Source organism: Calidris pugnax, unplaced genomic scaffold, assembly GCF_001431845.1.
Source record: "Calidris pugnax isolate Ruff unplaced genomic scaffold, ASM143184v1 scaffold44, whole genome shotgun sequence".
Lineage (NCBI taxonomy): Eukaryota > Metazoa > Chordata > Aves > Charadriiformes > Scolopacidae > Calidris > Calidris pugnax.
In genome coordinates, this window is record NW_015094506.1 from 7,014,183 (window position 1) to 7,039,739 (window position 25,557).

The following is a 25,557-nucleotide window of genomic DNA, read 5'->3' on the forward strand; positions in this document are numbered from 1 at the left end:
CGTTTGAGAGGAGCGGGACAGCGTTTTGTGTTGCTGCCGAGTCGTTGCGATGTCCGGCCGCGGGAAGCAGGGCGGGAAGGCGCGGGCCAAGGCCAAGTCGCGCTCGTCGCGGGCCGGGCTGCAGTTCCCCGTGGGCCGCGTGCACCGGCTGCTGCGCAAGGGCAACTACGCGGAGCGGGTGGGCGCCGGCGCCCCGGTGTACCTGGCGGCCGTGCTGGAGTACCTGACGGCCGAGATCCTGGAGCTGGCGGGCAACGCGGCCCGCGACAACAAGAAGACGCGCATCATCCCCCGCCACCTGCAGCTGGCCATCCGCAACGACGAGGAGCTCAACAAGCTGCTGGGCAAGGTGACGATCGCGCAGGGCGGGGTGCTGCCCAACATCCAGGCCGTGCTGCTGCCCAAGAAGACCGACAGCCACAAGGCCAAAGCCAAGTGAGCTCCTCCGAAGAACAGCGCTCTTTCCCAAAAAAACCCAAAGGCTCTTTTCAGAGCCACCCACTACATCACTGAAGAGCTGAAATGCTTTAAGTGACCTTGGAAACTTAAACACTGATAGTATTGTGTTTTTTGCTGAGCAACAAGAGTTGCAGCTGAAGTATTCTTTTTTTATAGTTATGTGTCAAAATGTTCAGGGCAGATTAGTATTTTTGATTTTGAGTGAATTATATCTGAAGCCGAAGCTTTTTGTGATTTTAAGTTCTACAGTTCTTTAAAGTGCAAAATAAATCTCTACCTTATCTTTCTGCCGAGGCGAGCACTCTGGGATGACAGCGACCAGAAGCCCTCCCCGCCCCTCCGCCTCCCACGTAGCCGCACACGCAGATGGGGAAAGGAAAGCGTTAAGCACTGGCTACAAGGCTCTGTTCTAAAAATAAATAACTAAAGTAATAAGTTACAAGTCCCTAAGTACTTACGTCGTCTCGAAGCAAAACTCGCTCTCGAAGGAGTGAACCATTTCCCTGAAGTGGTGACGTTCTCCCCGCGGTCACAGGTGCCAGCTTCATGAAATCCTGTATGGAATAGATTTGAAAGCTCTAGAACAATTTCTACCATTTATCCACAATACATATATTTAAAAAAAAAAAACACCCCAATTTATTTCATCTCTTTTTGAGAAAAGGTGGGTGGCTCTTAAAAGAGCCGTTGGGTTTAAGCGCAGAGCAAGAGTTTTCTCCCCCGGGGGTCTACTTCTTCTTGGGCGCCGCCTTCTTCGCCTTGGCCGCTTTGGGCTTGGCCGCCTTGGGCTTGGCTGCTTTGGGCTTCACCGCCTTCGCTTTCGCCGGGCTCTTGGCCGCTGCCGCCTTCTTGGGCTTGGCAGCCTTGGTCGCCTTCTTGGGGCTCTTGGCCGCTTTCTTGGCCGCGGCGGCCGCCGGCTTCTTGGCTTTCTTGGGGCTCTTCTTCGCTGTCACCGCCTTCTTGGGCTTCTTGGCGGCGCTGGCGGGCTTCTTGGCCGCCGGCTTCTTGGGCTTGGCCGCGGTCGCCCGCTTCTTAGGAGCCTTCTCCTTCACTTCTCCGGGCTTCTTGCTGAGGCGGAAAGAGCCGGAGGCGCCGGTGCCCTTGGTCTGCACCAGGGTGCCCTTGCTGACCAGGCTCTTGAGCCCCAGCTTGATGCGGCTGTTGTTCTTCTCCACATCGTAGCCGCCGGCGGCCAGCGCCTTCTTGAGGGCGGCGAGGGAGAGCCCCTTGCGCTCCTTGGAGGCGGAGACGGCCTTGGTGATCAGCTCGGTGACGCTGGGGCCGGCGGGTTTGCGGGCTTTGGCGGCGCCCGCCGCCTTCTTCGGCTTCTTGGCGGCGGCCTTGGCGGCGGGGGCCGGGGCGGCGGCGGGCGCTGCCTCAGCAGCGGGTGCGGGAGCGGTCTCGGACATGTCGGTGCTGCGCGGGGCAGAGCGCGGCGGCTGCAGCGGCGTCGGCGGCGCCCCCATTTATAGCAGCGCGGCGGGCGCTGATTGGTGCGTTGCCGAGCCCGCCCCGCCCCTCCTCCCGGCGCTCTGCCGCTCGGCTTGTGTTTCTTCCTCCACAAAAAAGTATGTTTTTCGGAAAAAAAACGTGACCACGGCACCCCGTTTCTTAGCAGCGGTGCCGGGGACAGAGCGTATTTTTGTCTTTCGGCGTTTCTTTTCGCTGAGAGTGAAAATGAGCTTCAGGCAAGCCGATAATCCCTGCGTTTGGGGATTGCACGCCGAGCTGGATCCTGAGATTTTTATTTTTCCTTTTGAATTAAAAATTTCCTTGTAACAGCACTGTCCCAGTGACAGCGGATTCGTGTTCCTGAGACGGTTTTTCATGAAGGTAGTGCAAAACGGAGGTAATGTCGAGACCCTTTCTTAGCGGAAATTAGCTTTGAAAAGAAGCAAGTAACACAAAGTAGCCGCTCTCTATCTGGGTTATGGTTTGTTTCCCGTAATACGGCTTCATCTCTTAAAAATAATGAAACCTTTGGACATAGTGGCCTCTTTAGCTCTACTCGGAGCTAATCAACAGTAAAAGAAAGACAGCTTTCACTAGAAACTTTTACGTGAAAAACATCTCCCTCAATTCGGCAGGTTCTTTCAACATCTCATAAGAACACAGAGAAGTTCTTTCCCTGCTTCCCTCAATTCTCTGCGCGCTTCTCTTAATACTTCAGTGAACTATATTCACATATTTTTCTCCAAAATATTTTTTTTTTCCAAGCCCAATAGTTTAACACATTGATTTGTATGTTCTTATTTTAAGAGAGTGTTTATTTTAGTGCTTACATTTACACTGTACTTCAGGCATTTTGTTAGCCATGATCAGCAGTTGTGCAAAAAAAAAGGGAAAAAAAATATTGTTTGCATGTTTTCTTTATGGAAAATTATATAAATTTATAAAATTATATAAAATTATAAAAAATTAAATATAAATTCTTTAATAAAATAATATCAATCAAGGGGCTTAATAAAACAATTATGTCCTCAGAGCTGCCAAGAGAAACTAGGGCATGACTTTTTCCAACCCATGAGTTTTTGTAATGTGACATAAACTAAAAACACATAAAATAATTTTTTCCTGGGATTAGTTGGACAGAGGAATGTCATGTTCAAAAATACGTAGTACAATATGGGAAAGGAGACCCTGGTGATTGTTTCATATTATTGAAAATGCAGTCGTTTGGCTTCTTTCATTATTTTTTTTTTTTTGATCATATAATATTTCACACCATCTTGTGGAGTTTTTGTGACGAGGGAGTCAGCTTTAAAGAGCTTGTCAGCGGTGCTGGTTTACCATGACTAAGGTGCACCTAAAGTGTGAGAAACTGCCAAGAGATGTGGCAGCATTTCGGATGGGTTTTTGTCTAGAGAAGACAAGCAGCATAATAACATAACAACATAACATGCAAGAGTATAAATCCTGAGGACAATGTGAATTTGGAGCCAACAGCTAAATTTTATGGTAGTTTCACCTGCTGACCCCACTGTGGATTGTGGGTTGTGAACTACATTGTCACAGAAGTGAATCTGTTGGGAAAGACACGCACCATTGAGGAGAAATTTCTGGGGATTAGTTCTGTAGCATACATATTTCCTTCAAATTCTGCATCTTACTCCCTTCTATTCACACCTATCAGAGTCAGTCCACCGGTAGCTTTAACTTTAAATTCTTTTCATCCTCCGTGAATGTATTTTCCTGGGTTTAGGCTAGGCCTCTATCATTCTTCTAAACACCTTCTGTAGCAGCACAATCCTAAAGTAGTCTGTATGTGCTCCTAAATGCGCCTTTTTCTGGTGCTCCAATATTTTGACAATATATCTGGACTTTTTATTTTTTGGTTTGTGGTTTTTGTTTGTTTTTTTTTAAATCATAGACAGTTTTAGGTTCAGCAAAAGCAGGAAATGCAAAGAGATCTTGCAAATGTTGTCAGGTGGAGGAGAGGAAGGAAAAATAATCTTTCAAGTTCCCTTTAGTTCCTTCAATTTAATGGGCAACCTTATTTTAAAAAAGTAATACTTATTTCAAAGATTATTTTAACCTTTTTTTTTTCTGATAGGAATCTTTGTAAAACGATGTATTCAATAAAAGACAGAATTACTTCCACTTCCTCTTTTTCCCTGAAAATAATAGCCAAAGAAATAGAACATTTATTAAAATAAAAAAGTTTTGTGCGAAGGTAGAAGGTAGTGCTCACGGTAGACCGTGATGTTTGGACATGACAGAACTTTCTCAGAACTTCAGGCAGAAATACAAGGACCCATTTTTCTCCTGATGTTGGATAAATGCTTTCATGAAGGTTCTTTTGAGCCTGAGTGACTGTAGAATCATAGAATGTTTTGAGTCAGAAGGAACACACAGAGATCCTGCAGTCCAACCACCCTGCCACGGGCAGAGACATCTTCCACTAGATCGAGTTGCTCAAAACCCCATCCAATCTGACCTTGAACACTTCCGATGATGGAGCATCCACAGCTTATCTGGGCAACATGTTCCTGTATCCCACCACCCTCATTGTAAAAAATATCTTTCGTATGTCCCATCTAAATCTAACCTCTTTCAGTTTTAACTGTTGCTTTTTGTCCTGTCACTACAGGCCCTGGTGAAAAATCTCCATCTTTCTTATAAGAAATTATCTATTATATTATTATTTATTATTATTATATTATTATTATTAATTATTATTATATACTTTATATATTGATAGGCCGCAATAAGGTCACACAACACCATTCTTTACTGTGATGCTTTCTGATTTACACAGAAATTCTTTACTATGAGGGTGGTGAAGCACTGGCACAGGTTGCCCAGGGACGTTGTGGATGCCCCATCCCTGGAAGTGTTTAAGGCCAGACTGGATGGGGCTTTGAGCAACCTGCTCTAGTGAAGGTGTCCCTGCCCACGGCAGGGGGGTTGGATCTCTAAGGTCCCTCCCACCTCTAACCATTCTATGATTCTACGATTCTCTTCTCCAGGCTGAACAATCCCAAGTCTCTCTGTCTTTCTTCACGGGAGAGGTATTCCAGTCCTCTGATCATTTTTGTCGTCCTCCTATGGACCCACTCTACCAGTCCACATCTTCCTTGTGCTGAGGACCCCAGATCTGACTGCAATACGCCAGGTGGAGTCTCATGAGAGCAGAGCAGAAGGGGAGAATTAACTCCCTCGATCTGCTGGCCATGCTTCTTTTGATGCAGCCCAGGATATGCTTGGCTTTCTGGGCTGCAAGTGCACATTGCCAGCTCATATCCAATTTTTAATTCACTACTATGCCCAAATTCTTCTCTGCAGAACTGCTCTTAACTAACTCATCCCCCAGTCTGTACTGGTATTGGAGATGGCGCCAACCCAGGTGCAGAACCTTGCACTTGGCCTTGTTAAACTTCATGATGTTCATATGGGCCCACCCCTCAAGCCTGTAAAAGTCCCTCTGGATGGCATCCCTTCCCTCTGGTATATCAACTGCTCCACTAAGCTTGGTATCATACTCAAACTTGCCGAGGGTGCACTCAGTCCCACTATCTATGTCATTAATGAAGGTGTTAAATAGTATTGGTTCCAGTATGGACCTGTAAGGGAAACCACTTGTTACTGGTTTGCACTTGAATATTGAGCCATTGGCTGTAACTTTTTGCATGCAGCCAGCCAGCTAATTCCTTATCCATTTTATAGTCCATCCATCAAGTCCATAGCTCCCAGTCACCTCCCTGTCTTCCATATGCTTCGACGTGGCTTCCAGGAGGATCTGTTCCAGGATCTTACCAATTACAAAGGTAAGGCTAACTGATCGGTAGTTCCTGGGACTCTCCTTTTTATCCTTTTTAAAAAAATGGGTGTGATATTCCCTTTACTCCAGTCACTGGGGATTTCACCTGACTGCTGTGACTTTTCAAATATGATGGAGAATGGCTTAGCAACCGCATCTGCTGGCTCCCTCGGGACCCTGCATGCGTCTTGCCAAGTCCCATGGACTTGTATATGTTCAGGTTCCTCAGATGATCTTCTCCTATGATGGGAGGGACTTTGTTCCCCCCATCCCTCCCTTGAGGTTCAAGGACTTGAGAGGTGTGGGTGGGTAGAGAGATTGCCAGTGAAAACTAAGGCAAAAAAATTGTTGAGTACCTCAGCTTTCTCTGTATCAGTTGTCATTAGTTTTCGTGTCTTATTGGGGGCCTCATTTTCTCTAGTCTTCCCTTTCTGATCAACGTACCTGCAGAAGCCCTTGTTATTATTCTTCACATCCCCTGCCAAATTTAGCACCAAATATGCCTTAGCTTTCCTGATCCCATCCCTACATGAGTGAACAGCATCCATATATTCTTCCCAGGATGCATGTCCCTGCTTCCACTACCTATGCATTTCCTTCTTGCACTTCAATTCAACCAGAACTCATTCAGCCAGACTGGTCTCCTGCCTTCCTTGCTTGATTTCTTACACGTGGGAATTGAGAAGATTTGTTCTCTAAGAAAAATGTCCTTAAATAGCTGCTGTCTCTGTTCTGCTCCTTTATCCCTGAGGGCAGTTTCCCAGGGGTCCCTTTGTTGTAGAGGCTTGCAAAATCAAATTTTCACAAGTCATAAATTCAAAATAAACTTTATTCTAACCAAAATTGCTTAATGGAGAACTAACTTGAAATTAGGTGTATCAAAATTGTTTAACACTCCAACAGCGTTAGTAAACCACAGGTTTAGAATGTATGAGGAAATTAATACTGCATGACTTAAGACTTTCTTAAGCTTTAGAAACGATGATTCAAAATGTGCACAATCACGCACTGACAAAACAAGGGCTCTCACCCTGTACAGGAGATGAACCATGGAGTGATATCCCAGCCAACGGGGAGAGTCCCCGACCACAGACCCACTGCTCTGAGAAGCATCTCTACATGGCTGTTTTTGCAGGGCCTCGTTTGTATCCTATTAGAACTTTACCTGTGATCATACAGGGTCATGTAGCCACCCCATTGCCTGAATTGGCTGAAGACCCCAACTTCTTCACATTTTGACTGAAATGCATATGTGTTGGCCATGACCATGTGAGCTTCACGAGAACTGAGGGGGGAAGTTCTGGTGGGCTTTTGCCTGGTTTTTATTATGTCTTTGTCGGATCTTTGTCAGATCTCTGTCGGGGCGAGTGCATCTGCCACACCCATCCAGTAGTTTCTTAAACATCTGAAAAACCACTCCACTAAAATTTAAGGTCTTTTTGCCCGGCCCATAATTCTCAAGTTTGTGATGGGCCTGGACCCAGGCTGCAGCCCAGGTTGCCACCAGTCTTGACTTCTCCAGCTATTTTTTTCTGTTGGTGAGCAACAGGTCCAGTAGTGCTTCCCCTCTGGTTGGGTTGTCTTTCATCTGGATTAAAAAATTATCTCCAGTGCACATCAGGAATCTCCTGGACCAGTTACAGCTTGCTGTGCCACTTTTCCAGCAGCTGTCAGGTTCATTAAAGTCCCCCAGCAGCATCAGAGCCTGAAAGTACGATGCTTCCTGCGGTTGAAATAAGAAAGCTTCAACATCCACCCCTTGACAGAGCAGCCTATGGTAAATACCAACCGTTAGGTTTCCTTTGTTTGCTTGGCCTCTCATTTTCAGCCATAAACTCTCGAGAGTTAATCATTGATTTTCAAAGGCAGTTCTGTGCAATCAATTAATTTTTTTACATAGAGGGAAACCCCCCTCCCTGCCCTTCACCCCCCATACAGATATCTCTCCTTCCTTGCTTGTCCCTTCTGAACTATTTATAGTCATCGATTGCAGCATTCTGGTCTTGTGATTCATCCCATCAAGTGACTGTGCTGGACTTTCACAGTTTGCACAGGAGGATATATGGGGGTACCCATCTCACAGATGCAGCTGAGGAGGCAGGACTGCAGCACACTTGGGCACGCTTCAAACAGGGTGATCAAGCTCATGCATTATGACTATCGCTGGGAAGCCCCATCAACATGTTTTTCACCTTGGGCTGGGTAAGGCTGCACAGCATCTTCAATATTTTCTCACCTGATGCCTGTGTTGCTAAGAAATCACACTTTATATATGTGATCCACTTAAATCCATTCTGACCTACGAGTGCTCCAGGTACATGAGAAACATAAATGAAGTCACAAGGGTGTTTAAGGCATTTTGAATCTGCCCTTGACGTAACTGCAGACTTTGGATCATTTGGGAGATATCTTTTGTCCGTGGATGATAGATTTTATTTAAAAAACCTATTTATATGATGTTCTACATCATAACATATTGTTACATGAGTAAGAAAAATTCATGTCTCAATAGGGAAGGGGTTACAACTGCGTACTGTTCAGTCTCCAGTAAAAGACCTTTCCCAATGACAAAAGGGTTTTGTATTCATATAGATTTAAAATTCCAGATAGATCTTTAATCTCTTAAAATAAGAGATCTGTGACCAGAGGTATGGTATGCATTAGGAAGAAAATTTAGTTATGACAAGGGGATAAACAGATACAGCTTTCTTCATTTTTTCTTAAAATTATCTCCTTGGAAAAATATTCAGATTTTATAAAAAGTTGTTGGGTTGGTTTTTTTTAGTTCAAAGCAAGAGAGAAATCACTCCTTGATCATTCCAGGCCATATAGTTTTCCGTAACTTCAAAGCTCAGTTAAGGCATAACTCCAAGAATCAGTTCAGATTAATCAATCGAGCAAGCAATCAGTGAAATTATAAAGTTTCATGTTTAGCATTTAATGTTCCAATGTGATATAAATATAATATTCATGAAAAAGTTACTATACTGGATGAATTTATATGTGTATAATAATGGTTTAATAAAAAGCCTAATTTTGCCAGTGGGGAATGTGAATTCAGGCAGAGAGAAAGTAGCCAGTCATCACTCTTCCTTTCTGCTCAACCCTTTCCTTTAATTAGCTGAGGGGGCCACAGGGTACACAAAATATGACATGTCTGGAAATGTGTGCACAAGCTGGACACCAGAAGGCTGCGTAGAATGGAAACTCTGGGTATCACAAATTTGAATATTTCTAATTGTTCAGGCAAATATTTGAAGCCATTTGAGGGGGACACGAACATGTGAAATAACTTCAAGGCTATATGAAAGTGACACTTCCTTTGCTGCTGCACATGTTGTGCGTGTCATCTGAGATCCCCCAGTGCAGTGTGTCTGGACTGCTGCTGCCTCCCCTGTGCGTTGGGGAAGAGCAGCTCCTTCCCACCACGGGTTACTCTGGGGAAAGGGTTGGCATTCTCTTTCCTGGGCTGTTCACTCCACAACCAACCTCAGCGAAGGTGCGGTGCCACATGGCCAACGTTTCATTTCCATCTTAAGAGAGTGAGACACAAAATTTTAGTTTTGACTTCTGCCTGGCACCTGCAACAATGTGAGCCTGTTTTTTGGGGGGAAGAAATAAGAAGTGACAAACATGTAATGGTACATCTTGTTGCACAACTGAACTGTCCTGTACAGTCTTCTGCAAGCTGCAGGCAGCACAGGCGGAGATTGAGTGGGTGAGACACTTCCCAGCTGCCTGGTGCCTTGGCTCAGAAGACCTGTGATCAGTGGTGGAAAGTGATACTGCAAAGATGGGAAAAGTGCAATCACCTGCAGCACTTACGGATGCGAAGACATCTAAGCTATTCTTCCTCCTTGCAAATGAGCAGCAGAGTATTGCGGGTGAGCACTGAGAAAAAAGCTGAGACCCTTGGAAAGATGGTATCCATGGCTCCTTCCCAGATATTTTGAGGTTGGGAAGACCTGTGCATTTCAGAACGAGCTTGTTCCTCTCCTTCCAGCTGATACTCAGGACGTCATAGTGGTATTTCTGCTCACAGGAGCCGCTTAAGTTGTTCGCTACAGTCCCTAACTGCTGTTTCCTCCTTCCTCTTCCTCAAGAAAAGAAGTGTTACAGGCCTTGCAGATTATTCTGACAGCTCCCCTGACAAGGTTGTTCTGCACACAGCCCAGTATTCACAGAATACGTGAATCTCATTCACAGAATAAGATCAGTGAAATCAGCGGGATGTACTTGACACCCCTAATTTTTGATGATTTCTTCTCTTAACCTGGCTCATGAGTACCCTGACTGCCCCATCTGTCAGAAGGACCATTGCAGAGGGAAGTGGAGCAGGGATTGTGGCAGTGATAAAAGACAGCCACAGCCCTGGATCACTGAGGAAGTCTGTGGGGACGAGCCTGGGACAACGTTGACCCAGGAAAGTGCAACCAGTGGAGTAAGGAATGCATAGGTACAGCATATAAGGTAAAGCCTGACCCTAAATGCAACTCCAAAGCCAAGAGGTGGAGGGCAAGATCTCGAGATATCCTCAAACAAGTCACCTTCAAGTCTGCCAAAGGGGAAGGGAAGAAGGTCCTAGCAACAAGCAGCATGTTTTCCTTATGGGAACAGAATCCGATTGGATGCAGAAGTACAAGCAGAACTGAAATGAAATGTTCCTGTACACAGTTGATGTGATGAGTAAAGCTTTTTTTGTACTGCTTTTTTCACAGGGTCGGGTTTTCCATCGCGTGGAACCGGTGCCCAGAACTGCCTTTCCAAATATCAGTCTGTGTTCAGGGAATCAGTTCTTGCACGAGACCTGAAAGCACACAAAAAGTTAGGAAAGGGACAGGCTGGCTGAATATCTCTGTGGGCTGTTCCTGTGGGAAAGACAGTGCTTTTCAAGAACAAAAGGGTGCTAAAGCCCCTGTCTTCAGAGGTGCAAATTGTTTTTCTTTATCTTAGATACGTTCCCATTTCTTTTGACATCGGGATTGTAGATCCACCCTGAGCAGAGTTCAGTTTACGTGTTTTCAGCTTACTTTTTTCAGCTTTCCATACAATTTAGTTTGTATCTAGAAAGACATCAAACTAACCTTTGTGACTCGTATGGTTTTTTTCCCTTACGTTTGAGGATGCTGGGCGAAGTTTGATAAGAAACTCCCAAAGGAAAACGGATTTATACTGCCTAAGATTTTTCTATTTATTTATTTTAACGCGCCTTCTGTTGCTGATTCCATCTCTTCCCACTTAACTTCCTTTCCCGGACAACATGCAATACACACCAGAGTCTATCTCTCTGTCTTTCTTCACGGGAGAGGTATTCCAGTCCTCTGATCATTTTTGTCGTCCTCCTATGGACCCACTCTACCAGTCCACATCTTCCTTGTGCTGAGGACCCCAGATCTGACTGCAATACGCCAGGTGGAGTCTCATGAGAGCAGAGCAGAAGGGGAGAATTAACTCCCTCGATCTGCTGGCCATGCTTCTTTTGATGCAGCCCAGGATATGCTTGGCTTTCTGGGCTGCAAGTGCACATTGCCAGCTCATATCCAATTTTTAATTCACTACTATGCCCAAATTCTTCTCTGCAGAACTGCTCTTAACTAACTCATCCCCCAGTCTGTACTGGTATTGGAGATGGCGCCAACCCAGGGGCAGAACCTTGCACTTGGCCTTGTTAAACTTCATGATGTTCATATGGGCCCACCCCTCAAGCCTGTAAAAGTCCCTCTGGATGGCATCCCTTCCCTCTGGTATATCAACTGCTCCACTAAGCTTGGTATCATACTCAAACTTGCCGAGGGTGCACTCAGTCCCACTATCTATGTCATTAATGAAGGTGTTAAATAGTATTGGTTCCAGTATGGACCTGTAAGGGAAACCACTTGTTACTGGTTTGCACTTGAATATTGAGCCATTGGCTGTAACTTTTTGCATGCAGCCAGCCAGCTAATTCCTTATCCATTTTATAGTCCATCCATCAAGTCCATAGCTCCCAGTCACCTCCCTGTCTTCCATATGCTTCGACGTGGCTTCCAGGAGGATCTGTTCCAGGATCTTACCAATTACAAAGGTAAGGCTAACTGATCGGTAGTTCCTGGGACTCTCCTTTTTATCCTTTTTAAAAAAATGGGTGTGATATTCCCTTTACTCCAGTCACTGGGGATTTCACCTGACTGCTGTGACTTTTCAAATATGATGGAGAATGGCTTAGCAACCGCATCTGCTGGCTCCCTTGGGACCCTGCATGCGTCTTGCCAAGTCCCATGGACTTGTATATGTTCAGGTTCCTCAGATGATCTTCTCCTATGATGGGAGGGACTTTGTTCCCCCCATCCCTCCCTTGAGGTTCAAGGACTTGAGAGGTGTGGGTGGGTAGAGAGATTGCCAGTGAAAACTAAGGCAAAAAAATTGTTGAGTACCTCAGCTTTCTCTGTATCAGTTGTCATTAGTTTTCGTGTCTTATTGGGGGCCTCATTTTCTCTAGTCTTCCCTTTCTGATCAACGTACCTGCAGAAGCCCTTGTTATTATTCTTCACATCCCCTGCCAAATTTAGCACCAAATATGCCTTAGCTTTCCTGATCCCATCCCTACATGAGTGAACAGCATCCATATATTCTTCCCAGGATGCATGTCCCTGCTTCCACTACCTATGCATTTCCTTCTTGCACTTCAATTCAACCAGAACTCATTCAGCCAGACTGGTCTCCTGCCTTCCTTGCTTGATTTCTTACACGTGGGAATTGAGAAGATTTGTTCTCTAAGAAAAATGTCCTTAAATAGCTGCTGTCTCTGTTCTGCTCCTTTATCCCTGAGGGCAGTTTCCCAGGGGTCCCTTTGTTGTAGAGGCTTGCAAAATCAAATTTTCACAAGTCATAAATTCAAAATAAACTTTATTCTAACCAAAATTGCTTAATGGAGAACTAACTTGAAATTAGGTGTATCAAAATTGTTTAACACTCCAACAGCGTTAGTAAACCACAGGTTTAGAATGTATGAGGAAATTAATACTGCATGACTTAAGACTTTCTTAAGCTTTAGAAACGATGATTCAAAATGTGCACAATCACGCACTGACAAAACAAGGGCTCTCACCCTGTACAGGAGATGAACCATGGAGTGATATCCCAGCCAACGGGGAGAGTCCCCGACCACAGACCCACTGCTCTGAGAAGCATCTCTACATGGCTGTTTTTGCAGGGCCTCGTTTGTATCCTATTAGAACTTTACCTGTGATCATACAGGGTCATGTAGCCACCCCATTGCCTGAATTGGCTGAAGACCCCAACTTCTTCACATTTTGACTGAAATGCATATGTGTTGGCCATGACCATGTGAGCTTCACGAGAACTGAGGGGGGAAGTTCTGGTGGGCTTTTGCCTGGTTTTTATTATGTCTTTGTCGGATCTTTGTCAGATCTCTGTCGGGGCGAGTGCATCTGCCACACCCATCCAGTAGTTTCTTAAACATCTGAAAAACCACTCCACTAAAATTTAAGGTCTTTTTGCCCGGCCCATAATTCTCAAGTTTGTGATGGGCCTGGACCCAGGCTGCAGCCCAGGTTGCCACCAGTCTTGACTTCTCCAGCTATTTTTTTCTGTTGGTGAGCAACAGGTCCAGTAGTGCTTCCCCTCTGGTTGGGTTGTCTTTCATCTGGATTAAAAAATTATCTCCAGTGCACATCAGGAATCTCCTGGACCAGTTACAGCTTGCTGTGCCACTTTTCCAGCAGCTGTCAGGTTCATTAAAGTCCCCCAGCAGCATCAGAGCCTGAAAGTACGATGCTTCCTGCGGTTGAAATAAGAAAGCTTCAACATCCACCCCTTGACAGAGCAGCCTATGGTAAATACCAACCGTTAGGTTTCCTTTGTTTGCTTGGCCTCTCATTTTCAGCCATAAACTCTCGAGAGTTAATAATTGATTTTCAAAGGCAGTTCTGTGCAATCAATTAATTTTTTTACATAGAGGGAAACCCCCCTCCCTGCCCTTCACCCCCCATACAGATATCTCTCCTTCCTTGCTTGTCCCTTCTGAACTATTTATAGTCATCGATTGCAGCATTCTGGTCTTGTGATTCATCCCATCAAGTGACTGTGCTGGACTTTCACAGTTTGCACAGGAGGATATATGGGGGTACCCATCTCACAGATGCAGCTGAGGAGGCAGGACTGCAGCACACTTGGGCACGCTTCAAACAGGGTGATCAAGCTCATGCATTATGACTATCGCTGGGAAGCCCCATCAACATGTTTTTCACCTTGGGCTGGGTAAGGCTGCACAGCATCTTCAATATTTTCTCACCTGATGCCTGTGTTGCTAAGAAATCACACTTTATATATGTGATCCACTTAAATCCATTCTGACCTACGGGTGCTCCAGGTACATGAGAAACATAAATGAAGTCACAAGGGTGTTTAAGGCATTTTGAATCTGCCCTTGACGTAACTGCAGACTTTGGATCATTTGGGAGATATCTTTTGTCCGTGGATGATAGATTTTATTTAAAAAACCTATTTATATGATGTTCTACATCATAACATATTGTTACATGAGTAAGAAAAATTCATGTCTCAATAGGGAAGGGGTTACAACTGCGTACTGTTCAGTCTCCAGTAAAAGACCTTTCCCAATGACAAAAGGGTTTTGTATTCATATAGATTTAAAATTCCAGATAGATCTTTAATCTCTTAAAATAAGAGATCTGTGACCAGAGGTATGGTATGCATTAGGAAGAAAATTTAGTTATGACAAGGGGATAAACAGATACAGCTTTCTTCATTTTTTCTTAAAATTATCTCCTTGGAAAAATATTCAGATTTTATAAAAAGTTGTTGGGTTGGTTTTTTTTAGTTCAAAGCAAGAGAGAAATCACTCCTTGATCATTCCAGGCCATATAGTTTTCCGTAACTTCAAAGCTCAGTTAAGGCATAACTCCAAGAATCAGTTCAGATTAATCAATCGAGCAAGCAATCAGTGAAATTATAAAGTTTCATGTTTAGCATTTAATGTTCCAATGTGATATAAATATAATATTCATGAAAAAGTTACTATACTGGATGAATTTATATGTGTATAATAATGGTTTAATAAAAAGCCTAATTTTGCCAGTGGGGAATGTGAATTCAGGCAGAGAGAAAGTAGCCAGTCATCACTCTTCCTTTCTGCTCAACCCTTTCCTTTAATTAGCTGAGGGGGCCACAGGGTACACAAAATATGACATGTCTGGAAATGTGTGCACAAGCTGGACACCAGAAGGCTGCGTAGAATGGAAACTCTGGGTATCACAAATTTGAATATTTCTAATTGTTCAGGCAAATATTTGAAGCCATTTGAGGGGGACACGAACATGTGAAATAACTTCAAGGCTATATGAAAGTGACACTTCCTTTGCTGCTGCACATGTTGTGCGTGTCATCTGAGATCCCCCAGTGCAGTGTGTCTGGACTGCTGCTGCCTCCCCTGTGCGTTGGGGAAGAGCAGCTCCTTCCCACCACGGGTTACTCTGGGGAAAGGGTTGGCATTCTCTTTCCTGGGCTGTTCACTCCACAACCAACCTCAGCGAAGGTGCGGTGCCACATGGCCAACGTTTCATTTCCATCTTAAGAGAGTGAGACACAAAATTTTAGTTTTGACTTCTGCCTGGCACCTGCAACAATGTGAGCCTGTTTTTTGGGGGGAAGAAATAAGAAGTGACAAACATGTAATGGTACATCTTGTTGCACAACTGAACTGTCCTGTACAGTCTTCTGCAAGCTGCAGGCAGCACAGGCGGAGATTGAGTGGGTGAGACACTTCCCAGCTGCCTGGTGCCTTGGCTCAGAAGACCTGTGATCAGTGGTGGAAAGTGATACTGCAAAGATGGGAAAAGTGCAATCACCTGCAGCACTTACGGATGCGAAGACATCTAAGCTATTCTTCCTCCTTGCAAATGAGCAGCAGAGTATTGCGGGTGAGCACTGAGAAAAAAGCTGAGACCCTTGGAAAGATGGTATCCATGGCTCCTTCCCAGATATTTTGAGGTTGGGAAGACCTGTGCATTTCAGAACGAGCTTGTTCCTCTCCTTCCAGCTGATACTCAGGACGTCATAGTGGTATTTCTGCTCACAGGAGCCGCTTAAGTTGTTCGCTACAGTCCCTAACTGCTGTTTCCTCCTTCCTCTTCCTCAAGAAAAGAAGTGTTACAGGCCTTGCAGATTATTCTGACAGCTCCCCTGACAAGGTTGTTCTGCACACAGCCCAGTATTCACAGAATACGTGAATCTCATTCACAGAATAAGATCAGTGAAATCAGCGGGATGTACTTGACACCCCTAATTTTTGATGATTTCTTCTCTTAACCTGGCTCATGAGTACCCTGACTGCCCCATCTGTCAGAAGGACCATTGCAGAGGGAAGTGGAGCAGGGATTGTGGCAGTGATAAAAGACAGCCACAGCCCTGGATCACTGAGGAAGTCTGTGGGGACGAGCCTGGGACAACGTTGACCCAGGAAAGTGCAACCAGTGGAGTAAGGAATGCATAGGTACAGCATATAAGGTAAAGCCTGACCCTAAATGCAACTCCAAAGCCAAGAGGTGGAGGGCAAGATCTCGAGATATCCTCAAACAAGTCACCTTCAAGTCTGCCAAAGGGGAAGGGAAGAAGGTCCTAGCAACAAGCAGCATGTTTTCCTTATGGGAACAGAATCCGATTGGATGCAGAAGTACAAGCAGAACTGAAATGAAATGTTCCTGTACACAGTTGATGTGATGAGTAAAGCTTTTTTTGTACTGCTTTTTTCACAGGGTCGGGTTTTCCATCGCGTGGAACCGGTGCCCAGAACTGCCTTTCCAAATATCAGTCTGTGTTCAGGGAATCAGTTCTTGCACGAGACCTGAAAGCACACAAAAAGTTAGGAAAGGGACAGGCTGGCTGAATATCTCTGTGGGCTGTTCCTGTGGGAAAGACAGTGCTTTTCAAGAACAAAAGGGTGCTAAAGCCCCTGTCTTCAGAGGTGCAAATTGTTTTTCTTTATCTTAGATACGTTCCCATTTCTTTTGACATCGGGATTGTAGATCCACCCTGAGCAGAGTTCAGTTTACGTGTTTTCAGCTTACTTTTTTCAGCTTTCCATACAATTTAGTTTGTATCTAGAAAGACATCAAACTAACCTTTGTGACTCGTATGGTTTTTTTCCCTTACGTTTGAGGATGCTGGGCGAAGTTTGATAAGAAACTCCCAAAGGAAAACGGATTTATACTGCCTAAGATTTTTCTATTTATTTATTTTAACGCGCCTTCTGTTGCTGATTCCATCTCTTCCCACTTAACTTCCTTTCCCGGACAACATGCAATACACACCAGAGTCTATTAGGGAAAAGACTTTGGCAGGCAAAAAATGGCTGAAGTGACACGTCTGGAAAAAGTCCAACGAGAAGAGGGTTTTAATTTAGATTCATTTCATCTCAAGAAAAAAATAATAATCCTGGAACCATGCGACTTTTTAAGGGCACAGATCGTATGCAAACGAAGGTGTTCAATTGTTTGGCAAATGTCGGTAATGACTGCCATAGTTTTGAGGATAGAAGGCATTTCATCCCACCACTGAGAAGAGGAACTTTATCCTCACCTCACGCCAAGTATTCTCACCGCTGTTGTTAACTATTCCACTCTGAGGACGAAGCTGTTCTTGGACAGCTAAGGATTACACAGAAAAATCAATTAGTGATAACTAATGTGTAGCTCTTAATGAGGCGAACGGTGGCTTCCCTGCCGAATCTGTGCACATGAGTGTGTGCTATTTACGGAGAGGGTGTGCTCCTCCCTGACAATCTGCCCACACAAAGGCTGGGAGGAGAGTTTGGATTGCGGGAGGGCACGGTGCCAGGCTGCCCCAGCGCTGCCCATGCAGACCTCCCCGTGTCACCAGGAGCGGGGGGACACTGAGGACTCCGCGTCGCCCCTTCGCTGCGGGCTTTGGCCGAGCCTTCCTCCCGCCCCGGCCGGGGATCCCTCCCACGGCTGTGTGTGTGCCCGGGGCTCGGGACCGTGGAGAGGCGATGGAGTGTGCTGGCCTAAAGCTCGAGGAAATAGTGGAGGAACCAGCGTGGGGACATGAAGGGAAGGGAGGGGGGGCGGTGCTGTGTAAGCAGCCGGTGCCCCGCTGTGACTCAGCCTGGTCGCCGCAGGCTCTTCTCTCCGGTTTCTCCATTCGTGGCTATTTCCCGTGCGAGCGAGCTCCGCCACAGCTCTGCGCCCCAGCAAAGGGAGAGACGGGGAGGGGTGTCTGGGGAGGAACCAATACTTCCTTGCGGGATAAAACACTGATTTTAGCTCGGCACTTCCCACAGTTAGAAAACTTCCAGCTCCAATCGCTTTTCGCCCAACGAGACAGAGCCCCTCGGTACCGAGAGGAGAAGCGGGGCAGGCAGGGCTGTTGCCGGCCCCGGACAGAGCGGACGAGATGGGGTTGCAGCGGCTGGGGTGGGGGAGAGGAGCAGCCCCGCGACACGGCTAGGGGTGTGCGCAACCCCTCTGCTTCCGCACCGACCCCTGAAGCCCCACAAGGGTTAATTTGGGGCTGATGAATACGACAGCTCCCTTCAAGGGCTTCCGGCAGCGGTGCGAGAAACAGAAGTGAATTGAATCTCCAACACGTATGTTTCCAGAAAGAAATAGCCAGATGAAACGAATGCAAATTCGTTACAGGAACGTGTGTGTAATTAACATCTCAGTCACCAGACCGGGCCGGGAGAAGAGGAACCGGGCGCGGAGCGCGGCGGGACGCGGTGCGGCGGACGGAGAGGAATAAAGCCCGGGTTTGAGCTCTGCTTTACACCTTCGCCACCGCCTCGTCTTACCCGGGCGGAGCGGGTGGGTCCCGCCGCCGAGTGAGCCTCGGGCAGGGCGGGCAGCGCCGAGCCCGGCAAAAGGGAACGCGGAAATCCAGCGGTAGGTAAGAGGTGCCGGCGCTGCGCCGTGGCGGCTTGCGCAAGCTCGACCGAAGAAATTCGAAACGAAAGCGGTGAAAGATGATCTACGCGAAGTGCACGACACACTCGCTCCCACGTCTTCAAGCCGCGGGAGGAAGGTCTGCTGTCCCGTCTCAAGTGCTCGGGGATCCCAACACGGAGCACTTGTCACAGTGATCTGAAGAGACAGTTTCTTCTCTCAACAGCCCAACGTTGCGTCTCAGTACACTCCTTTGTTCTGAAAAAAAAAAAAAACCCTTCACTTCCTTCATGTTCTGTAACGCGTTTATCATAAAATGATATGCAAACACATAGAGCGTGTCCCCGACACACACATCGCACTGTTCTCCAAAAAAAAAAAAAAAAAAAAAACCAAAAACCAACAAGTCAGGGCACCCCGAAACACACATTAGATTTTCACCCCCTGACGCAGGATCACCGTGCACAGACCGACACACCACACACATCGTTCTGCGCCGACGGCGCACACATCGCTCTGCGTTACAGCGCAGCCATCGGTCGGTGCCCCACACCGCACACGTAGCTGTTCTTCCGACGACACACACATCGTTCCGCTCCTACCCTGCGCAGGCATCGCTTCACAGCGTCGGCGTCCGTCCCTTCCCCGACACACATCGCTCTGCGCCGACGGACACACACATCCCGCATCGTCCCGCCAGGCACACGTTCCCCCGCGTACCACACAGCCATGGCTCTGAGCCCCCTGCCCCAGACACCGTCGTTCTGCGTCCTCCCTGAGACACTTAGGTCCCGACACACACGGCGCTCTGCACCTCCAGGACAAACACATCGCTCAGCCCGCACCAGCGCACACACCGCTCTTCTTCCGATCGCACACGCATCGTTCTGCGGCGTGTTCGTCCCGTACCCTCTTTCCTTTCCCCGCTCTCTCTCCTTCTCTCCCTCCCTCCCCCCCGTCCCCTGTCCCCCCCTTCTCCGAAACACATCGCTCTGCCCCGACAGACACTCCCATCGCTCGGCACCGACAGACAGACGCTTCACCCTTCGTACCATAGTCCCACCGCTCTGCACCTAAAGAAACACACAGCGCTCTGCGGCGGCGGCGCCGTCCCGCTCGCCCCCTTCCCCGAAACACATCGTTCTGCCCCGACGGACACACATATCGCTCCGGTCCCGCAACGCTCCCATCGCTCTGCACAGCCCCACAAACCTATCGCTCCGTACCCCAGCACACGGGGGCCGCCTCTCTTGCGATGAGCCCCAAGATGGGAGCATAGATCCCCCTGAGTCCCCCACAACACACATCGTCCTGCGCCCCCTAAGATACACGAATAAGTCCGCGCCGCGGGAGCATCGTACTGCAGGAGACAGCTATCGCTCTGCTCCTCCAGAAACACACCTCCCTCCCAAAATGCATAGATTAGGACCCTCATTACCGTTACCCGACACAGATACTGACCTATGCCTACCCGAAACCTATCGCCCTGAGGCCAGCGACACACACATCGCCGTGCACGGCGACAGAGCAACATAGCGCTCCGCTCCTTCCGTACACGACGAGGGACACACCGTCGCATCGCTCCCCGAAGTCACTCCCATCGCTCAGCGCCGCCCAGCGTAACACAGTCCCATCGCTCTACGGCGTCTTCGTCCCGTCCCCTTCCTTCGTCGAAACACGTCGCTCTGCCCCGGCATCGTTCCACTCCCCTAAGACGTTCCCATCGCTCGGCACCGACAGACGGACACTTCCCCTTTCGTACCGTAGTCGTGAGCTCTGCCGCTCACGGAACACACACCGCCCAGCGGGGTTGTCGCCGCTCTCCCGTCCAACCCGTCCCCGAAAACACATCGCTGTGCGTCCCTAACCCGCATTACCCTTAGCTCCTAACACACACAGCGCTCTGCTCCCCCCGACGTACGCTCCGCCCCGGGAGCTACAAGACACACATCGTTGTGCACCGACGGACGCTCCCATCGCTCTGCCGCGACCGATAAACACATCGCTCTGACGCCGGTGACAAACACACACACCTCGGTCCGCTCTTCGCCCCGAAGGAGCTGCTCGGCTCCCGGAAATCACTGCCATCGCTCTGCTCCGCCTGACAGTCGCGGCGCCCAGCCCACCAGAGTCCCATCGCTCTACGGCATCTTCGTCTCCTCTCCTCCCCTTTCTTTTTCCGAAACACATCGCTCTGTCCCGACCGACGGTCCCATCGCTCCGCTCCCCGGAGTCGCTCCCATCGCTCTGCTCCCCCCGACAGTCGCGGCGCCCAGCCCACCAGAGCCCCAACGCTCGGCGCCCCCCCAAACACACCTCGCTCAGCGGCGGCGTCGCCACCCCCTCCCCTTCCCCGAGACACATCGCTCTTCCCCGACGGGCGCACATAACGCCCCGCTCCCGCAACTCTCCCGTCGCTCCGCACAGCCCCCACAAACCTATCGCTCCGTACCCCGCCGCCTCTGTCGCGATGACATACACACACCGCTCCGAGCCCTAAATGGGAGCAGATATCCCCCTGAGTCCCCCACAGCACACATCGTCCTGCGCCCCCTAGGACACACGAACGAGTCCGCGCCCCGCCACCATCGTACTGCGGACGAGAGCCGCCCATCTGCGCTTCCAGAAATACACGTGTCCCCATCCAAAATACGTAGATTTAGGACCCCCCAAACTCAGTACCCTTACGCCCCGACAGATATTGACCTACGCCTCCCCGAAACCTATCGCCCTGGGGCCAGCGACACACACATCGCCGAGCTCCGTGACGGAAACACACAGCGCCCCGCTCTTTCCGCGCACACGTCCCACGGGGGACACACCGCCGCATCGCTCCCCGCAGGCAACGCCAGCGCTCTGCGCCCATGCAGCGCTGCATCGCTGCGCGCCCCGCAGAACGGTAACCTCTCCGCGCCCTCGTTTCCTTCCCAGGACACACTGCGGCCGCGCGGGTTTTTGCGGTGATCGTTAACCTTCTCCCCAGAGTGACACATCGGTCGTGCAGCACCGACAAAAATCGCACGTTCGGCGGTGCGATCCGCAGGAGGATTGCGAAATCATATAATCATATACCCATTTCAGTGACTCACAGCTGGGTCGGAGGCGGGGTTAACTTTCCCGCCTTGCGTCGAGGCTGGTATATAAAAGGAGTTCCCGCGCGCAGCAGCGTCATCCGCTGCTTCATGAGCGCTGCCGGTGCGTGAGGGACGGATGTCCCTTTGCTGCGATGCCTGAGCCCGCCAAGTCCGCCCCCGCGCCCAAGAAGGGCTCCAAGAAGGCCGTCACCAAGACGCAGAAGAAGGGCGACAAGAAGCGCAAGAAGAGCCGCAAGGAGAGCTACTCCATCTACGTGTACAAGGTGCTGAAGCAGGTGCACCCCGACACGGGCATCTCGTCCAAGGCCATGGGCATCATGAACTCCTTCGTCAACGACATCTTCGAGCGCATCGCCGGCGAGGCCTCGCGCCTGGCGCACTACAACAAGCGCTCCACCATCACCTCGCGGGAGATCCAGACGGCCGTGCGGCTCCTGCTGCCCGGCGAGCTGGCCAAGCACGCCGTCTCCGAGGGCACCAAGGCCGTCACCAAGTACACCAGCTCCAAGTAAACTGCCTCTGAACCCCGTGCCGCACCTGCTCCACCCAAAGGCTCTTTTAAGAACTACCAATTCTTTCACTTGAAGAGCTTCGTCACTCGTGTTTTCCGACAGTTATTTGACTTCTCTAAGTCTCGCTTGCATAGGGACCAGGTTTTCACCCGTTATTGCAGATTTTCTTATGGCTCTGAGCCTGAGCTCTTAACCTGATGCTATAAAATCCCCAAATGACAGAAAATTTCGAAACTGCCCATCAGGGGGCGGCAGGGAGTAAGGTCGTGACACGCTATTAGACCCTGCCTATCTGAATGTTGGTCCGTTCCGAAATCAGTAATAATTTTGTATTAGGAATATTAGAATAAAAAAAAATACAAAGAAATAGCTTAATTAATAATTTAAAACATATATTTTAAATTAAGGATTTTTTTCTGATAAAGAAGACGAACGAAACGTAACACTAAAAAAATCTTTACCTAAATTACCAAAATCTTCGAAGAAACTTCAGAAGTATATTGATATACGTCTATGGCGGATAACCGAAGTTCATCGAATGAGGACCGTGAAAAGGAATAGAACGGGGCTGAAACCACGCTCACTCGGGGATAGCACTATACCTACTTCCCCTTCCTTTCTCTCGTTTCAGACAACACCTTTCACCGCGCAATGGCACGCTAGAAGCGGATGGCAGAGGGGAGGTGCCCTGCACAGATGGTAATCCGAGCAGCCCGGAAGAAAGCAGACACAGCAGGCAGCGTGAAAACTCACCGCTACGCCTGGGTTCAGCAGGGCAGAGAAAGCTGTTGAACAGGTAAGGGCACTAATCACAAGGATAAAACAGAGATAAGTGTGTTCTTTATGTGAATTGTACTAGGGCTTTTTGATCACTCGGATTAAACGTTAAGCACATACCATCAATTAGACTGAAATATACAGAAATTAAAGCTCTTTTTACTGAATGTGTGGGTGGCTCTTAAAAGAGCCTTTGGGTTATTCTTTTAAAACAGGTGTTTACTTGGAGCTGGTGTACTTGGTGACGGCCTTGGTGCCCTCGGAGACGGCGTGCTTGGCCAGCTCGCCGGGCAGCAGGAGCCGCACGGCCGTCTGGATCTCCCGCGAGGTGATGGTGGAGCGCTTGTTGTAGTGCGCCAGGCGCGAGGCCTCGCCGGCGATGCGCTCGAAGATGTCGTTGACGAAGGAGTTCATGATGCCCATGGCCTTGGACGAGATGCCCGTGTCGGGGTGCACCTGCTTCAGCACCTTGTACACGTAGATGGAGTAGCTCTCCTTGCGGCTCTTCTTGCGCTTCTTGTCGCCCTTCTTCTGCGTCTTGGTGACGGCCTTCTTGGAGCCCTTCTTGGGCGCGGGGGCGGACTTGGCCGGCTCAGGCATCGCAGCGAACGCGCGTCTCGACTCACACCCAGACAACGCTCACGAAGCACCGGATGACACCGCTGGCCGCGGGAGCCCCCTTTATACCGGCGCTGCCCAAAGCAGAGGCTCCACAGCGCTGCATCCCCATTGGTTGGAAGTTCTGCCGTAGAACGTCACGACCCGCTAAGCTTTGCTATTGGACGCTTCTCGATTCGCGCGCCCATTGGCTGAGGAAACAGCGCCTCCCTCACAGCCAATCAGCGACCGCGCCGCCGCTCCACCCGAGCAGGATATAAAGAGGCTGGAGGGCGCTGCCGGGGGCAGGTCGTGTGACAGCGGGACGGCGTTTTGTGTTCCTGCTGATCGGCTGTGATGTCTGGCCGCGGGAAGCAGGGCGGGAAGGCGCGGGCCAAGGCCAAGTCGCGCTCGTCGCGGGCCGGGCTGCAGTTCCCCGTGGGCCGCGTGCACCGGCTGCTGCGCAAGGGCAACTACGCGGAGCGGGTGGGCGCCGGCGCCCCGGTGTACCTGGCGGCCGTGCTGGAGTACCTGACGGCCGAGATCCTGGAGCTGGCGGGCAACGCGGCCCGCGACAACAAGAAGACGCGCATCATCCCCCGCCACCTGCAGCTGGCCATCCGCAACGACGAGGAGCTCAACAAGCTGCTGGGCAAGGTGACGATCGCGCAGGGCGGGGTGCTGCCCAACATCCAGGCCGTGCTGCTGCCCAAGAAGACCGACAGCCACAAGGCCAAAGCCAAGTGAGCGCCCTGAAGTCTAATTAGGATACTGAACAAACAAACAAACAAAAAGGCTCTTTTCAGAGCCGCCCACAACGGTCATAAAAGGTTGAGTCGCTCTCTGTGCTTTCGTTTCTTCTCGTGAACGCAAGCAGAAATATGTAAGCCTTTTTTTTTTCTTAAAAGTTTTTGCCTTAAGTTTGTTATTTTCTGTTCTTGCCTGTCTCCTTTTCATAGGGAGGTTGTTTTATTTTTTAAAAATTGTCTGTTCTACTGAGGCGTTGTTTATTTATTTGTTTCTTTTTTTTTTGTGTTGGTCTCCTATTTTGTTTTTAATAAAATATTTTTTTGTTGATAAAACCTAGAAGCTTTTACTATGTTTTAGTATGATATGGGAGTAAATGGTAAGTGAACTCTGCCTCATCTGTCTGTGCTCTCTGCGGTGTTTATTAAAGGATGGTGTAACCCAAGTCTTTATAGAGAGTCACAGTTTCCATAGACTATTTCTGTTCTCCTTGAGAGTATAAAAAAGCTGTAACTGATCGATGTTACAGTTATGGGCAACGCTGAGCGAAGTGGGGGGAAAACTAAGCACAGGCAGAAAAAATAAAGCCCTGAAGGAATCGCGGGTCCCGGCAGAGACTTAAAGCCAATTCTTTCGCAACGAGGGGGGCGTTCCCTGCTGCGGGTCTCTTGTTGATTTCCGTTTTTCGCTGCTTTTTAACTCCCTCGCTGGAGTCCCGTTGGCTTTCCTTAGCGGAATTAAGTCCGCAGAGCACTGGGGAAGTATCTCAGGCAGGACAGTGTTACCGGTGTTCTCAGGGAGCTGCCTGATACGATGTGCCACCACAGCGACAGCCCTTGCGTTACACTGGGAAGAACATTATTATTTTGAATTTTGTTTTTCTGGCAGTACTGGCTGGATCCGCCTCCGTTTCTCTGTGAGGCACGGGAAGTTTCAAGCTTCCTCCTCTGTTTTGGGAGAAGGCAAGCGGTTCTTAGAAAATTTCGCTCTGTTCCAGCTGGGCATAGTGTTGCTCTAAAGTCGTTCTTCTGCTTTGCTGCTCCTCCGCTTGGTTCCGATTTCTTTCTGGTTTAATGGAGCTCCTCGTTGCTTTTTTAGCCTTACAGTCTTGAGCAGCCCTTTAGCTGCGGGGGCCGGCAGCCTCCTGACTCTCTTGGGGCACTTTTTTTTTTTGGGGGGGGGGGGGCTCC

At 48.7% G+C, this 25,557-nt stretch overlaps 4 protein-coding genes and 1 long non-coding RNA gene across 5 annotated transcripts in view; 2 read left to right on the forward strand and 3 right to left on the reverse strand.

The window, feature by feature from the left end:
* Window positions 1–11: 11 nt before the first annotated feature.
* LOC106901060 (histone H2A-IV) lies at window positions 12–24,702 on the forward strand. The gene is made up of 2 exons (XM_014963396.1): window positions 12–424; window positions 24,353–24,702. The coding sequence occupies exons 1-2, from the start codon at window positions 50–52 to the stop codon at window positions 24,365–24,367; spliced, it is 390 nt and encodes a 129-aa protein (XP_014818882.1). The 5' UTR covers window positions 12–49; the 3' UTR covers window positions 24,368–24,702.
* LOC106901049 (histone H1.10-like) overlaps window positions 1,029–25,557 on the reverse strand; it is a 135,129-nt gene continuing 110,600 nt past the window's right edge. Inside the window, exon 2 of the mRNA XM_014963378.1 lies at window positions 1,029–1,811. Coding sequence (XP_014818864.1) covers window positions 1,188–1,811 — 624 coding nt within the window. The 3' untranslated portion in view covers window positions 1,029–1,187. The remainder of the gene's footprint in view (window positions 1,812–25,557) is intronic.
* LOC106901080 lies at window positions 18,387–20,253 on the reverse strand. Its single transcript, XR_001414240.1, has 2 exons — window positions 20,101–20,253; window positions 18,387–18,897 (listed from the first exon to the last, which is right to left on the reverse strand). It is a non-coding gene; the product is annotated as an uncharacterized LOC106901080 (long non-coding RNA).
* On the forward strand, window positions 21,866–22,246 carry LOC106901072 (histone H2B 1/2/3/4/6). Its single transcript, XM_014963408.1, has one exon. It carries the CDS (start codon window positions 21,866–21,868, stop codon window positions 22,244–22,246), a length of 381 nt encoding a protein of 126 aa, XP_014818894.1.
* LOC106901071 (histone H2B 1/2/3/4/6) lies at window positions 23,243–23,740 on the reverse strand. Its single transcript, XM_014963407.1, has one exon. It carries the CDS (start codon window positions 23,621–23,623, stop codon window positions 23,243–23,245), a length of 381 nt encoding a protein of 126 aa, XP_014818893.1. The 5' UTR covers window positions 23,624–23,740.

What these genes read in the sequence shown, in the direction of transcription:
- LOC106901072 (XM_014963408.1), top strand. Translation starts at nt 21,866, where the DNA reads ATGCCTGAGCCCGCCAAGTCCGCCCCCGCGCCCAAGAAGGGCTCCAAG.
- LOC106901071 (XM_014963407.1), bottom strand. Translation starts at nt 23,623, where the DNA reads ATGCCTGAGCCGGCCAAGTCCGCCCCCGCGCCCAAGAAGGGCTCCAAG.
- LOC106901060 (XM_014963396.1), top strand. Translation starts at nt 50, where the DNA reads ATGTCCGGCCGCGGGAAGCAGGGCGGGAAGGCGCGGGCCAAGGCCAAG.